At 38.2% G+C, this 17,604-nt stretch overlaps 1 protein-coding gene across 2 annotated transcripts in view; it reads right to left on the bottom strand.

Moving 5' to 3' along the window:
- The window catches only part of lmbrd2b (LMBR1 domain containing 2b), a 55,799-nt gene that overhangs the window by 29,549 nt on the left and 8,646 nt on the right, over positions 1-17,604 (bottom strand). For both annotated transcript variants that reach the window (XR_007935142.1, XM_028802463.2), the window contains exons 3-8: positions 16,822-16,928; positions 15,022-15,120; positions 14,334-14,501; positions 10,952-11,162; positions 9,635-9,709; positions 3,317-3,430 (exon numbers count right to left, since the gene is read on the bottom strand). Coding sequence is in view for 1 of the 2 variants with exons in the window: in XM_028802463.2 (XP_028658296.1) it covers positions 3,317-3,430; positions 9,635-9,709; positions 10,952-11,162; positions 14,334-14,501; positions 15,022-15,120; positions 16,822-16,928 (774 nt within the window). In the remaining variant the exon portion in view is untranslated. The remainder of the gene's footprint in view (positions 1-3,316; positions 3,431-9,634; positions 9,710-10,951; positions 11,163-14,333; positions 14,502-15,021; positions 15,121-16,821; positions 16,929-17,604) is intronic.

Genomic DNA, 17,604 nt, shown 5'->3' with positions numbered 1-17,604 from the left:
ATGTTTTGTGTTCAGGGCAGGAGATTTGCAGCGCATGATTGTGGGAATTGTACTTATTATAAAAAAAAATTAAAAAAATATAAAAAATAAAAGCCAAAACGCACAAATAGCCTTTAGTTACAGTAATCCCTTGCTATATCGCGCTTCGCCTTTCACGGCTTCACTCCATCGCGGATTTTATATGTAAGCATATTTAAATATATATCGCGGATTTTTCGCTGCTTCGCGGGTTTCTGCGGACAATGGGTCTTTTAATTTCTGGTACATGCTTCCTCAGTTGGTTTGCCCAGTTGATTTCATACAAGAGACGCTATTGGCAGATGGCTGAGAAGCTACCCAGCTTACTTTTCTCTTTCTTTTGCGCTGACTTTCTCTGATCCTGACGTAGGGGGATTGAGCAGGGGGGCTGTTCGCACACCTAGACGATACGGACACTCGTCTAAAAATGCTGAAAGATTATCTTCACTTTGTGATCTTTTGTGCAGCTGCTTCCTGAAACGACATGCTGCACGGAGCTTTGCATACTTAAAAGCTCGAAGGGCACGTATTGATTTTTGATTGAAAAACAAACTCTGTCTCACTTTGTCTGCTCCTGACGGAGGGGGTGTGAGCTGCCGCCTTCAACAGCTTTGTGCCGCGGTGCTGCACATACTTAAAATAAAAACAGCCCTATTGATCTGTTTGCTTTTCTCTCTATCTCTGTGACAGTCACTGCTCCTGACAAGCACTCCTTTGAAGAGGAAGATATGTTTGCATTCTTTTAATTGTGAGACGGAACTGTCATCTCCGTCTTGTCATGGAGCACAGTTTAAACTTTTGAAAAAGAGACAAATGTTTGTTTGCAGTGTTTGAATAACGTTCCTGTCTCTCTACAACCTCCTGTGTTTCTGCGCAAATCTGTGACCCAAGCATGACAATATAAAAATAACCATATAAACATATGGTTTCTACTTCGCGGATTTTCTTATTTCGCGGGTGGCTCTGGAACGCAACTCCCGCGATGGAGGAGGGATTACTGTATTGGCACTTTTATAGTATTAAAGTTAGGATTTGTACATGCTTTGGTGTGACTCATCAGCTAATCATTTAACTTGCCTTTCAAATTCATAAGAGGAGATAAAATGATAGCAAGAAAAATCATTTTTATAGTTTTTTTTTTTTTTTTTACATACTACTGATAAATGAATGGAGGCTCCGAATATCCTCCAAGAGCAACTTCTTTCAACCATCCACAAACAGTTTGGTGACAAACAATGCCTTTTCCAGCATGATGGAGCACCGTGCCATAAGGCAAAAGTGATAACTGAGTGGCTTGGGGAACAAAACATCGAAATTTTGGGTCCATGGCCAAGGATCTCCCCAGACCTTAATCCCATTGAAAACTTGTGGTCAATCCTCAAGAGGTGGGTGGACAAACAAAAACCCACAAATTCTGACAAACTTCAAGCATTGATTATGCAAGAATGGGCTTCCATCAGTCAGCATTTGGCCCAGAAGTTTATTGACAGCATGCCACGGTGAATTGCAGAGGTCTTGAAAAAGAAGGGCCAACACTGCAAATATTGATTCTTTGCATAAACTTAATATAATTGTCAATAAAATTGAAATTTACGAAATGCTTGTAATTATACTTCAGTATACCATAGAAGCATCTGACAAAAAGACCTAAAAACACTGAGGCAGCAAACTTTGTGAAAACCAATACTTGTGTCATTCTCAAAACTTTTGGCCACAACTGTATACAATTCAGGGTCATGGACATTGATAATTACACATGCAGGAGTATGGGATGTGGGAGAAAACAGCACATTTGCAATGCTAACATTTGTAACAAGTAAAAATTGAGACCACTTTCAAAGCACAAAACACATCTCTCTATTGATGCAACATGTACAGTACTAGCAGGAACGTATAATCACTAAGACTGCCAAAAGAGCACATTTTACTGCTGAATATGACTATGCAAACACGAAATTTGTGCCATTCGTTTGGCTCTTGAAGGCAAATTAATGTTCATGAGTATAATCCCTAAAATCTTAAAATGTGAAGAACTTAAAAGCACATCTGTTATATATTTGAATGGTAGGGTTGATTGAAAATAGGTAGCAATAGCTATTTTAACAAAGTTCATATGTAAGAAAATTCAAAAGAGATGGACATTGTAACTAAAGTTAGAAAACATTGTTCTAATCCTGAGGCTCCTAAATGCTGTGGTTGTTCTTTTTCTGACCCAATCATTTATAATCAAAAGTCAGCTCTAAAGGTTTTGTTTTTTTTCTCGTAAAACTGAGCAGGCAATTCCTAAAAACATTAGTGATTCAGCATTGAATCTCCCTAGGATAAGTTGATCACATTTAATAAGAAATTTCACAAAGATCTTTGCACTTAATTTCCACAGACTGATTAGCTTTCCTTAGCTGACAATTAAGACTTTTCTATGTGTTTCTAATTATATATTGCTAAACCAGCCCCTTCAAGATGAGCACATGACTATAAATTAAACTGATTTAGCAGCTCATGTTTAGGATATAATGACATTTGAACCAGAACCTGTTATTTGATGCAATTTTTAAAGAAATTCTAATTCATAGAAACTAAAAAAAACTGTTAACAAGAAACAATATTCTTACAATTTACAAAAAAAAATGATAATGAAAAGTCAACTAAACCATTTTATACCCAGCCTAGACCAGACAACTAGAAGAACAATACGTGAACCAGACATTGATACTTATTTCTAATTCCATGTAAAGAATTGGAGAAGGAAGAGAAGCAGCTACACATACTATAAATTAAAGAAGCAAAAGGACTCTGAATTACTCTGAATTATAAAATGGCTGAACCCAAACCATCCATCCATCCATTTTCCAACCCACTGAATCCGAACACAGGGTCACGGGGGTCTGCTGGAGCCAATCCCAGCCAACACAGGTCGCAAGGCAGGAAACAAACCCCAGGCAGGGCACCAGCCCACTGCAGGGCTCACACACACACAGACACGCACACACCAAGCACAAACTAGGGCCGATTTAGAATCGCCAATCCACCTGACCTGCATGTCTTTGGACTGTGGGAGGAAACCGGAGTATCCGGAGGAAACCCACGCAGACACGGGGAGAACATGCAAACTCCACACAGGGAGGACCTGGGAAGCGAACCCGGGTCTCCTAACTGCGAGGCAGCAGTGCTACCACTGCGCCACCGTGCTGCCCCTGAACCCAAACCTTATAGTTAGTTAAAAACTTTACATAAACAAAGTCATATTCACATAAGAGTACATTTTTTTAAATTATAATGTAAAACAAACGGGACATACTTGCTTATGGAGCTTCACAAGGCTTTTTTCACTGGGATACATATTTTGCTTCTCTTCAAAATCTTCATAGTCGTCCATGTTGCGCCCCATCTTTTCTTGGTATTCTGCTGGACACTATAGAAAATATATAAAATATAAATGAAAAATACAGGAAAAAAAACAGCCAAAGCTAAAACATATTTTTAGGCTTTGTTAAGGTTGCACTATACATACATAAAAGCTAACAACCTGAAATATGAGCAGAAATTTAATTAGAACATTATAACAATCTAGGTGAGAACAGGACATTCAGCCTAAAAAACCTAGCCAGTTCTGTCCACTTAATTCTTCTAAAAAAATAAAACAGCAAATCTAGTCCCTAAAGTCCTACTGTCTACCACACTACTTGGTAGCTTATTCCATGTTTCTATGGTTCTCTGTGTAAAGAAAACCTTCCTAATGTTGTGCAAAATTTACCCTTAACACGTTTCCAACTGTGTCCCCGTGTTCTTGATGAACTCATTTTAAAATTACAGTCTCGATACACTGTACTAATACCCTTCACAATTTTAAACACTTCAATCATATCTCATTTTAATCTCCTTTTGCTTAAATTGTAAAGGCTCAGCTCTTTTAATCTTTTTTCAAAATTCATCCTCTGTAGCCCTAGAATCAGACTAGTCGCTCTTCTCTGGTCTTTTTCTAGTGCTGCTATGTCCTTTTTGTAGCCTGAAAACCAAAACTGTACACAGTACTCCAGATGAGGCCTCACCAGTACATTATAAAGCTTGAGCAGAACCTTCTGGGACTTGTACTGTACACATTGTGCCTTATAACCTAACATTCTGTTGCCTTCTTAATGGCTTCTGAACACTGTTTGGAAGTTGATAGTGTAGAGTCCACTACAACTCCTAAATCATTCTCATAAGGCATACTTTCGATTTTAAGACCTCCCATTATGTGTTCAAACCTAACATTTTTGATTCCTACGTGTAATACTTTACATTTACCGACATTAAATTTCACCTGCCACAATTCTGCCGAAGTCTTTATGCTGTAATAGTCCTTCAGTGATGATTCAATGGATTCCAGATTATCTGCCAATCCACCTATCCACCTGAAAACTTAACCAATCCACCTGCAAACTTAACCAGCTTGTTACTTATATTCCTATCCAAATTATTTATATAACGTCAGCCAATTCCGATAGGGTTCCTCACACCATCACCCTCTGCTTCCTGTATCCGAGTAAATTTTCCATCCATCTACTAACAACACCCTGAACTTCCTCATCTTTTAGTTTGATGCTGAGTCTCTCATGTGCCTTCTCAAAGTCCAGAAAAATAACATCATATGTTCTATCATACTCTTTTGTTGTTTCCTCATAGACTTGTGTTTAAATTCTGTTTGACATAAACAGCAACTTCACCTCCTTTTCTGTTCGGTCTATTCTTCCTAAAAATGTATGTTATAATCATCCCCATCTTTGTTATTTAGCCAGGTGTCCTTTATTGCTATGATATCATAATTATGCTCCTTTACATACAACTCCAGCTCACATGTTTTACTTTTGATACTTCTAGCATTACGGCAAGCTATTTTAATGTTGTACTCATTTTACTTTTACATTTAAATGTTGGGTGAGAATTTACATTACAATGCATTTTTATTTTTACACTATTTTTCGTTCCTCCATATACAGTTCTAAACCTGGCCTATCCTAAACTCTCTGCCCCCCATACCCTAGTTTAAACAATCCTTGACTAACCTACTCATACGCCTCCCCCAGCTCATTGGTGTCCCTCTGGTTCAGATGTAATGGCGAAACAGATCCCATCTGTCCCAAAGGTAGCCCCAATGCCCCATAAACCTATATCCTTCTACCCTACCCACAATTTGTAATTGATTCAGTGGTGTACCTCAGTTCAAAACTTGAGTCAGATGACATTGTTCTCCTTGGAAAATACCGTGAAATTCCCACTATACAATTTATCTTTTTTTTTTTCTTTTTATAACAAAACATGTAACTTGCAGATTAAAAGGTAATAAAGCATTGGTAATTAAAGTAATGTTTACAAGATCTGACAACCACAGCCAAAGTTACATAATACACTCCAGACTTGTACCCTGCCTATTCCCAATAAAGGACAGTGTATCAGTTTGTATTCATTCAGCAAATCTTATGTAAACAAAGAAAAGCTGAATTTTATTACTAAACTATCTACTCTATCCTGATTTGCCCGGAAGAGTGATAACATGTACATTACAAGCTTAAAAGTAATAAAAAGCATATCTGACGCTTATAACCTACTTGTTGTGGCAGAAAGAAATGTATTTTTTAGCAGTATTCAGCATCTAGTGCTTTTGAGCTTATTAAGCCCTTACAAAATTTTACTGTGAAATTAAGTCCAAGTTTTAGAGAAACAGAAGTGATTTTACAGCAAGGATCAGTTCAAAGAATAGTAATAATATAATAATATCTGAACTATTATAGAGCATGTAGAATGCACCCCTATCATAACATGCAACTCGATCAATGGAAGATAAAGAAGGGTCAACTGGCACATATGCCCTCCTCCTTCCTGAGAGGGCTTTTGGTTTATCACCACAAAGCATCCACCCCCCTCTCACTCCTGCCATCTAATAAGACTTTTGGTACTCCGGCTCAAGCAGGGATCTTGACACAAATTGGTTATTTGCTTCCTTTTTATTCGCTCTAGACAAAAATTTTGATAGTACCTTTTTTGCTCATCATAAAATGAGCATTTAAAAAAGAGGGTACTGATATTTGATATGATCAATGGTTAAACAGTTGTTCAGTGGCAAACATAAAAATCATGGCACCTGTCCATCGCAGGGCACTAGGTAGAAAATCTAAAATGTACTTGTATTCTCAGTTAGACTATAGGGAAATAACAGTAAAGTTCTGCTGAAATAAGTGCGGTGGTTTTTGTGTGATGCTCAGACACACAGAAATTCAATTTTATATACTGTATATATCAGAATAAGAGTAAAATGGAAGTGAGATAGATAGTGCCATTCCATAAAGTATCTATCTATCTATCTATCTATCCCAGCAAAATCAATATGGCGCACAGTACTGACCTGCTGCTGCCATCTAGTGGATACATAGTGTTATTTACTATTATTTCGGTTAATAGTAACTTTTATGGAGGTTGTCTCAGTTTTGATTTTTTCTGGATAATTATGTTAGAAAATCTAAAATAGGATTAGCCCAATGTATTTTCTAAGTTAGAATATACATGAGATAACTGCAAAGTTTTGAAGAAACTGATGAAGTGTTTTTTGTATGAACGTTTAACGGACAATCAAGCAGTAATTCAATTTCATATATACGCTGGGGTGGTGGGAGGATAAAATTCCTATAAAGTATTAAAAAAAAAAACCCTCAGTCATAAAACACACAGCAATTATCTTAAGTCACCGTCAAATTACTCTCTTTGAGATGCATTACACTTGTCCTAATGTTTCACCTGTTCCTGGTAACGTTTCCTGTACCCCTGTTTCGTTACCATGTCTATAGCCTCCGGCATTTTTTCCTGTTATTTCTAACGCTGTAGTAAATCATCTAACCTTAACTAGTGATTTTAGGTTTGGGAATTAAAAGAAGTTTTAGGGTCAAAGGATCAGGGGCCTCATGTATAACGCCGTGCGTAGAACTCACACTATAACATGGCGTAAGCACAAAAGCGGGATTGTGCGTACGCACAGAAAAATCCAGATGCAGGAATCTGTGCGCACGCATACTTTCACGTTCTTCTACTACATAAATCCCGATTTGCGTGAAAAGTAACGCACGTGCACGCGCCTTCTGTCCCGCCCCAACTCCTCCCAGAATTACGCCTCTTTGAATATGCAAATCAATATAAATAGCCTTCTGTGAAAAGACAATGGGAAAAGCACGGGAGAAAATATAAGAATTTCAGCGAATACCAAGTGGACGCAAAGGAAAAACGTACTATTTGTTGGTTTAAACAGTGGTATAATCAACAAAAGAAAGCTGATCGAGTGACAGTGTGTCGGAGAAACTCGAAAGCTCAACTTCACAAAGTCGCACAGTGCCCGAAATAAAAAAGAAATCACATATCAAAGTCGCCGTGAAAAAGCGAGTCGTAGCCCACCGTCTGAGTGTCATATGAAAGCTTATTAGGGTACAGACAAAAAAAAAGGCACACAGTGGGGAAAAAAGCACGAAATGTCAACTTTAATCTCGAAATTTCCACTTTAATCACGTAGTTTATTTTGCCATTAAAGTAGAACATCTTAAACTTCATCTTAAAATCGTTTAATTTACTAGTTTCTCAAATCCTATTGTAACTAAAGTGGCATGTTAAATGCTTTGTTCTGTATTTGATCTTCTATGTGCTCTATGTGTATGAATCACTACCTGCTTTTTAAACGGGCTTTCTCTTTCTCCGACAGGACACATACTCCATTACATTCTTGATATTACAGCTCTCTGAATAATTAAAATACTGAGATGTATACGTGATATCTTTTTCATGATGATAGGAATGAAAGCATGTTATTAAACATGGGAACACGGTGGCGCAGTGCTTGTTCATGTCTCACGCAAGAGGCTTGCTGCGCCATGCGCAACCTTCAGTTAAATAATTTATCACAGCAGTACTGTCTCTTTCAAACGTACTAACCTCCAATTCCTGTCCTTACTTTTCTTTCTCCAAAAACTCAATCGCCACACAATAAGCTATGTAATAGACGTGAAGCCATCTGTAAGCTTAGAACTTCGATTCTTCAAAACTTTTAAGGAACATTGAAATATCTTAGTAGTACGTGTTTAATTATTATATCCGTCTATCTTTCCAGTGTCGCGTCAGCACCAGCAATAATACAGCGCAAGGCAGGAACAATTACTGAACTAGCTAGCGCTGCGGCACCGTGTCCTCACATGTTTAATTATTAACAATACAGATTATTTAAATGAAGTTAAAGTTTTATCTGTATAATATAATCAACATGTTTTGCTGCATTTCGTCTTAGAAATGAATACCGTCATCACATGTAAATACGCGCTTTATAAAGTGGCGCAGGTTGTGCAATATTATAACTGTAGTGCAAGTTTACAGTGAGGTGATTGTACTTATAAGTAAACAATTATATAAGGAGCAGTTGATGGACTGATTTAGTGTTTAGAGTTCTTGGGATGAAACTGTTTCTAAACCGCGAAGTCCGTACAGGGACTAAAGCGTTTGCTGTGGCTCAGGCAGCATCTGCTTCATGCTGTGTACCGATAATTCTCTTTCCAATCAGCTGCTGCTGTGATTTCCCACTCAGATACAGTAATATAAATACTCTGAGTGGTGCAGTGAGAGTAATGTGGAAAAAGATGATCTGCTGTGGCAACCCTTAACGGGAGCAGCTGAAAGAAGATGCAGTGAGAGTTACAACGCTAAAGCAGTTATGGTATTTGGAATACTATGGCTATTCCCTGGACCATTATATTGCTACAGGTTAATTACAATCAGATGCATTACACTAATAAACAATATGCAGTTAATTTCAGTGTATTTATAAAGCCACGCCAGGAATGTGGATTTAAGAAAGAAAGAGTGATCACACAGGAACAGTAGCACTGCTTTGACACTGGGTGCCGCCAGTCTGCAAAACCGGGCGGATAAATTGCGTACGCCAAGGAATGAGTTACCGTGGAAATGTGCGTGGCTTTACGCCAAGTTTAGGTTTTATACATCGCGATTTGAGCGTGGAAAGGTTCGTACGCAACATTTCTGTGCGTACGCACCGTTTATACATGAGGCCCCAGGTGAATATGGGATGCAAATAAACAACAACACTGTTTTTGATCAAAAACTCAGACCGATAAAGCAGCATTTTCAAAATGCAGTTCTGTGGGCACCACTGCTCCAGACATTTTTTTTCTTGATGCTTTCCTGCAAACACCTCAGCTGTTCAGCACAATGTCACTGATTTAACAGTCTGTCCACAGAGAACAAACCCTTTATGAACAAGATCATCAGTGTCAAAAATGCAATCATCATTATCCCTTGGCAAGCTACCCCGGTAGCTTGAAGGAAAAACACAAAATCACCTGTGTGATTGCAGAATAATCAGCAGAAACTTGCACTTGATCAAATCAACACAATGACACTCAGTAAACTGATTAATTAAACTTATAGGCACCTGACACATAGCAGTATATGTATTAACTACGCCCTAGTCTATTAGAATGTAAGTATTCTGGGAATTTTTGGACCTCTTCCTCATGTAGATAACAGAAACCATAACATTAATATGTAAACCTCTATTCACAAAGTAGGTGCACTCAAAACTAAAACATACCTTTTTAAGTATAGTATCTATGTATTTTCTCAAAGGGTGATTGTACTTGACAGATTCATTAATTTTACGAACTTCCTAAAAGATAAATAATGTTAGAAACTGCAGACAAGGCTGTACCAACTGTAACTAAATTAAATTAACTATTAGAAGGAATATCAGGCAGTACTAAAAATTAATCACTCATTAATAAAAGTATATTTACATCTTTATATATCTTTAATTGCAGTCAGATACAGCATTAATCGTGATATTTTCAAAAACAGCATAGAAAAAATTAACTGCATTTAGCTTCTTGATACATAATAACGGAAGCAACTTTACAGAAGCAACTTTTTACCTTCATTCTTTATTAACCATTTGCTACCAGCTTTTACCTAAGATCTGAAAACCCTGAGTAGCAAAGAGGCTCCACAAACACTAAAATAATTGTAAATGTTATTCCATCCATCCATCCATCCATTGTCTCCCGCTTATCCGAGGTCGGGTCGCAGGGGCAGCAGCTTGAGCAGAGATGCCCAGACTTCCCTCTCCCCGGCCACTTCTTCTAGCTCTTCCGGGAGAATCCCAAGGCGTTCCCAGGCCAGTCGAGAGACATAGTCCCTCCAACGTGTCCTGGGTCTTCCCCGGGGCCTCCTCCCGGTTAGACGTGCCCGGAACACCTCACCAGGGAGGCGTCCAGGAGGCATCCTGATCAGATGCCCGAGCCACCTCATCTGACTCCTCTCGATGCGGAGGAGCAGCGGCTCTACTCTGAGCCTCTCCCGGATGACTGAGCTTATCACCCTATCTTTAAGGGAAAGCCCAGACACCCTGCGGAGGAAACTCATTTCAGCCGCTTGTACTCGCGATCTCGTTCTTTCGGTCACTACCCATAGCTCATGACCATAGGTGAGGGTAGGAACATAGATCGACTGGTAAATTGAGAGCTTCGCCTTGTGGCTCAGCTCCTTTTTCACCACGACAGACCGATGCAGAGCCCGCATTACTGCGGATGCCGCACCGATCCGCCTGTCGATCTCACGCTCCATTCTTCCCTCACTGTTATTCCATAGCAGGACAAATCATATTTATAAATAAAAAATCACAGAGCATGCTTTTGGCACTTGGTATATAATGAACACCTACCTCAAAACATACGTAAACTAACAGGAATATGAGACCCTTACATAAAAGGATAACCACCAGTATTTTACATGTCACATTAAAATTCTAATCAAATAAAATGTAACAACTTTGCTAACTTAACAAGATACAGAAATGAGATATTACATCAAATTAGCTAATTTCACTTGCACTTTCAGACTAGTATTTTCTTACCTCCATGGCATCCTCCAGACTTTCTTCAGCATCAGCTTTTTCAGTCATTAGTTTAGCAGCTTTAAAGTAAGTTTTCATCAGCAGATGACCACGTTTTGATGCATTCCAGTATGAACGTGGGATTTCAACTAGCCCATAACCCAACAAGAGCACAAGGAGAAACAGACCCCATGTGTTTGCAGCAGTGATGCCAATAGTTTGTAATTGATACCTAAAATGACAACATGCAATAATGAGTTTTCATTATTCCAATACTTAAAAGTACTATTTTTGGCAAGTGCACTTTCAGTTTTAATAGGGCAAGTCTCTGTAATTTTTTAATATCTACCCATGAAGCTCACTCAATTCCAATGAAATATCATTTTAGAAAAGGTAAGATCTTTTTCTATACAATGCTTTTAATACCTTCAAAATCAGTACTTGTTGCACACTACCTAACAATAGTTAAAAAGAACATATTATTTTATTGCAGAGCTTTAAATTAGACATGATGCCCACTGTCAGCCTAGAAAGCTAGTTTTAAGCACATATTTACAATTACTACACATAAAGTAGGTTCAAGAATTATCTGCACACTTGATTAAGACATTATCAATACAAATACAGATAAAGAGCCATATTTTATCTATAACAAATGGGTAAACCATAGCCTTTGATCCAAAAATTACATGGATCTGTTATTCTTCTCTGTGGCAAAAGAAGGCAAAAGAAGAGACAACAGGGAACTGGCAAGATGCAACAGGTCACATAAGGTATCTAAGGCATTATGGTTCAGTGTAGAGAGGGGCTCCAATGAAGGAAGATGAAAACTCAGTATTAAGCATTTAACCCAAAATGTCATATAAAAAAAAACTGCTTGGTGGCAGCCTCCCTGCCTGAGGATGGTGCCTCAGTTTCCTGCAGGGCTCCATGGGAGATGGAGTTCTCCACAGCCTTGTTGGGATCTGGGGTGGCCACCAGGGGGTGCTGCATGGGTCCCTGAGCCGGCCTGGACAACTCTACAGCCCTGCCCGGAAGTGCAATCAGAAGCAGGTCATCAAGCACCTGGAGCACATCCGGGTGGGCTATAAAAAGGGCCGGCAACCACTACTCAGGGCCAGAATCGGGAGGAAGAGGACAAGGTTGCTTGGGAGGAGTGGTGGTTTGAGAAGAAAGGGTTGTATTTTGTGTTTGGAGGGCTTTTGGGAGTGTGTATTGCCTGTAGGGTTCACGGGGAAGACGTGCCCCACAGATGAAGAAAAATAAAAGTCTTGTATGTTTTTACACGTGCCTCTGAGTGAGTCTGTGCCGAGTCGGGCACCTTTATCACTATATATGAGGGAGTGCAGTGGAGTGTGTACACCTGATGAGCCCAGAATGAGGGCGAAACACGTGTCGTGTACTCTTTGCATTTATTTGACAGTAAACTATTTCAACCATTCTATGATCTGCTCCTCACAAACTGAGGGCACCGTGGCGGATGTTAGCAGATTGCTGGCCAACCACAAGCGTTACCTGGTAGGTAACCACCCATACAATCAGATTGTGACACAGACTACGAATGCCGTGAATAAATATATATATATATATATATATATATATATATATATATATATATATATATATATACACACACACACACACACAGTGGGTACGGAAAGTATTCAGACCCCCTTCAATTTTTCACTCTGTTATATTGCAGCCATTTGCTAAAATCATTTAAATTAATTTTTTTCCTTATTAATGTACACACAGCACCCCATATTGACAGACAAAAAAAAGAATTTCTGAAATTGTTGCAGATTTATTAAAAAAGAAAAACTGAAATATCACATGGTCCTAAGTATTCAGACCCTTTGCTCAGTATTTAGTAGAAGCACCCTTTTGAGCTAATACAGCCATGAGTCTTCTTGGGAAAGATGCAACAAGTTTTTCACACCTGGATTTGGGGATCCTCTGCCATTCCTCCTTGCAGATCCTCTCCAGTTCTGTCAGGTTGGATGGTAAACGTTGGTGGACAGCCATTTTTAGGTCTCTCCAGAGATGCTCAATTGGGTTTAAGTCAGGGCTCTGGCTGGGCCATTCAAGAACAGTCACAGAGTTGTTGTGAAGCCACTCCTTCGTTATTTTAGCTGTGTGCTTAGGGTCATTGTCTTGTTGGAAGGTAAACCTTCGGCCCAGTCTGAGGTCCTTAGCACTCTGGAGAAGGTTTTTGTCCAGGATATCCCTGTACTTGGCCGCATTCATCTTTCCCTCGATTGCAACCAGTTGTCCTGTCCCTGCAGCTGAAAAACACCCCTACAGCATGATGCTGCCACCGCCATGTTTCACTGTGGGGACTGTATTGGACAAGTGATGAGCAGTGCCTGGTTGTCTCCACATATACCGCTTAGAATTAAGGCCAAAAAGTTCTATCTTGGTCTCATCAGACCAGAGAATCTTATTTCTCACCATCTCAGAGTCCTTCAGGTGTCTTTTAGCAAACTCCAGGCGGGCTGTCATGTGTCTTGCACTGAGGATAGGCTTCCGACAGGCCACTCCGCCATAAAGCCCTGACTGGTGGAGGGCTGCAGTGATGGTTGACTTTCTACAACTTTCTCCCATCTCCTGACTGCATCTCTGGAGCTCAGCCAAAGTGATCTTTGGGTTCTTCTTTACCTCTCTCACCAAGGCTCTTCTCCCCCAGTAGCTCAGCTTGGCCGGACGGCCAGCTCTAGGAAGGGTTCTGGTCGTCCCAAACGTCTTCCATTTAAGGATTATGGAGGCTACTGTGCTCTTGGGAACCTTAAGTGCAGCACAATTTTTTTTGTAACCTTGGCCAGATCTGTGCCTTGCCACAATTCTGTCTCTGAGCTCTTCAGGCAGTTCCTTTAACCTCATGATTCTCATTTGCTCTGACATGCATTGTGAGCTGTAAGGTCTTATATAGACAGGTGTGTGGCTTTCCTAATCAAGTCCAATCAGTATAATCAAACACAGCTGGACTCAAATGAAGGTGATCTCAAGGATGATCAGAAGAAATGGAAAGCACCTGAGTTAAATATATGAGTGTCACAGTAAAGGGTCTGAATACTTGGGACCATGTGATATTTCAGTTTTTCTTTTTTAATAAATCTGCAACAATTTCAAAAATTATTTTTTTTGTCTGTCAATATGGGGTGCTGTGTGTACATTAATGAGGAAAAAAATTAATTTAAATGATTTTAGCAAATGGCTGCAATATAACAAAGAGTGAAAAATTGAAGGGGGTCTGAATACTTTCCGTACCCACTGTGTATATATATATATATATATATATATATATATATATATATATATATATATATATATATATATATATATATATATATATATCTGTATCTGTGGAGACTGTGGAGACAAGTAAACAACAAAATAGACTTACCAATCAAGATGCCAATTTGGATTTACAGCAACATAAATCAGCAGAGATCCAAAGATCAAGAGGTAAGTTCCATAATAGATTGCATTTTCAATCAAGGCGGTTTTGATTTTTCCTGTGATAGAAAAACCCCCTGATCGTGCATATGACTGCATAAAAGGTAGTAAAAGCCTGAATGACAGGGCAAAGAGAAAGAAAATCAAAAGATTTTTTTCAGGAGAATGAATGATCTAAGTAAATACAGTAGGGATGGACCAAAAACTGGAAAGAATACAGCAATTGTAGTGTTAAAATAGCTATGCACATTCCATTTCTGTATCTAAATATAAAAAATATCTTATTAACAATGCTTATTTTACTTTTAGTCTACTATGTCAACATGTAAATTTTATGATCGGAAAAAGAACAAACTCACTCCTTCAGACTGAACAGCTAACATGCTAGTTTGAGCAGTAGTATATACTTTTGTGGCACCTCTTATCTGTGTTGTATGGGTAAACAAAGGTGTAAATGCCTCTACATAGCTAAAAATATTATTACAAGTCAACAGTAAAACATACTGTTTGAGTGCTAAGGCAGTTTAAAGCTGAACATAAAATAAACTGTAAGCGTAAAGTGTAAAAGTGAAGCATACATCATGTATAAGCCTATAACTTCCGGTATGAGTTACATAAGTAACAGTCCTTCTTACCATGTTAAACATTGTGATGTCCAGTAAACTACACGCCAAAAAATAGGCATAACCCCATCTGGAATGTAACTCCATGGCTTATAACATTCTCTGTGAACTCTTATGAAGGAAAAAAAACACATTAGTTTTACTTTTCCTTAAAAAGGAAAAAAAAACATTGTTCCTCTGCAGTTGTCCTATGTGAAATGTGCACTTACCTTTTTCAAACAAATATAACATTTTAATATCAACTTTTCACTATTATGCTATATTAACAAAATAGATATGTATTATTAAACAGAGTATGTGGCTTGAATGCACATAAATTATTTATTAGAATTAGAATTATTATAATTACACCAGTGAAACTTAAATAGACACATAATGCCTTCAACTTTAATCATTATTACAAAATAGTCTGTCGCATTTTTTTCAGAAATTATAAATCACTATATTTTTTTCAAATATCATTGTTATAACATAATATGCCATAAATATTTGGAAATTATAAATCACAATAGTTTGTTTAAACACTTGTCCAATTTATCTCAACAGTTTAGAGATAGACATTTTTTTGCAATAATTTTGAATATAATTATTCAACTGCTTCAGCCAGATAGTGGTGGAGGTCAAGATTTCCCATACAAATTCTAGTAGGGTGGAATTAGAAAATATTAAAGAAAAAATGATTTAAAAATATATAAATTGACTGCTAAAACCTTCAAGTACATTTAAGAGAATTGATTTCCATGGAGGAAAACAGTGCTTATTAAAAGCAAATATCAACAAATTCCACTTGTTGATCAAAAGTTCACTTCCTGTATAATTTACGATTAGCTTTAGAGTATAAAACACACAACAAAGTAATACAACATATTGAACTAGAGTAGAACTTTATGCTAATCCAGACCTAGAATTTAATAACATAATTTTTGGAGGCTAAAGAGCTGGATGGAAAATTTACTGTTCCTGCAAAATCTGTGAAACACATCAGAAATACATTAAATTTTTTTTTATTATTTTAGAGTTACCACCACACACTGTTGTTGAGTTTGGGATTAACAACGTCTATAATGTAAGTGTGACCCATGCCTTGACCTTGGTACACATTGTTAAAGTTTATAGTTGAAGTAATAAAGGCACAAAATGCGAGACATGTAGGGTCTCCAATTTAATTTGTGTTGGATCCTATTTCCAATATTTATCATTATACCTTGGTCAGTCAAATTCTAATTAGTAAAACTTTTAGGTATACTTGGCTACTGAAGAATTTTACTATGGACTTCTTTACAGCATTCAATTACAGATCAGTAGTTACATTATGACTAATTAATATTTCAATTTCAGAAATCTTTAAAATGTTTGAATTAAATATGTTAACGATATAATTAGGTAACTCGTTTCTGAGAGCATTTTAATCATAACCGACAATATTTAATGCTAAACCTGGTAGAAGGTAACAGCTTGAACTGACCTCTTTCAAAGAAAGGCTTACACCTGATTTAGAAAATATTGTGCAAAAGATTTTCTAAAATATACGAGGGACGTTCAAAAAAGTTCTGCACTTTCGTATTTTCATTGGAAACGGTGAAGGCGGGAGGAGTAGCAATTGGGCATTAAAAAGTTGGTACGACGCTGAGAAAATTGCATCGCAAAGGAAGGTGACTATGTAGAAAAGTGATGTTATATTTGTTTTTGAAATTCTTAATAAATAGAGTTAAAAAAAAATTTGGAATCTTTTTGAATGTCCCTCGTATATACAAATTTAGTTCAAACACTGCTGCCCTTCAATGCAAGCCTTCTTGTTAAGCCAACTCTTACATGTGTGCTGGGGTGACACTGCTGTTCCTTGTAGACTGATTCGACTGTGTCACGGCTGTAGGTGTAGTATCTTCTTCACTGTCAAGCTTGCATTGATTATAAATAGTCTGAAACCAAATTGAAAACAAAAAAGAAAGTATTCCATGATTATCATTTTTTCAGCAACCAAAATGATTCCTAAAACATGTCAGTGACCTCCAATCAATACTAATGGTGTCATATTAGAACTGCCAATTCTAAAAAAAAAATCTGAAAAAATCTTGAGGCTTCTAAGAATAAAAATATTGTTTTCAACTGAAGAAAAGAAAAGTAAAAAAAAAAATACATACACTTTTTATAATTTATGAAGTAACGGGGGCGGCACGGTGGCGCAGTGGTAGCGCTGCTGCCTCGCAGTTAGGAGACCCGGGTTCGCTTCCCGGGTCCACCCTGCGTGGAGTTTGCATGTTCTCCCCGTGTCTGCGTGGGTTTCCTCCGGGCGCTCCGGTTTCCTCCCACAGTCCAAAGACATGCAGGTTAGGTGGATTGGTGATTCTAAATTGGCCCTAGTGTGTGCTTGGTGTGTGGTGTGTTTGTGTGTGTCCTGCGGTGGGTTGGCACCCTGCCCGGGATTGGTTCCCTGCCTTGTGCCCTGTGTTGGCTGGGATTGGCTCCGGCAGACCCCCGTGACCCTGTGTTCGGATTCAGCGGGTTGGAAAATGGATGGATGGATGAAGTAACGGTTAGAAAACATATAAACCAATCTACTTCTATATTTATTCACTTTCTTCAAGCTACAGACTT

The sequence above is a fragment of the Erpetoichthys calabaricus genome, chromosome 5, assembly GCF_900747795.2.
Source record: "Erpetoichthys calabaricus chromosome 5, fErpCal1.3, whole genome shotgun sequence".
Taxonomy (NCBI): Eukaryota; Metazoa; Chordata; class Cladistia; order Polypteriformes; family Polypteridae; genus Erpetoichthys; species Erpetoichthys calabaricus.
The sequence above is the reverse complement of the archived record's forward strand: the minus strand, read 5'-3'. Positions and strand labels throughout refer to the sequence as shown.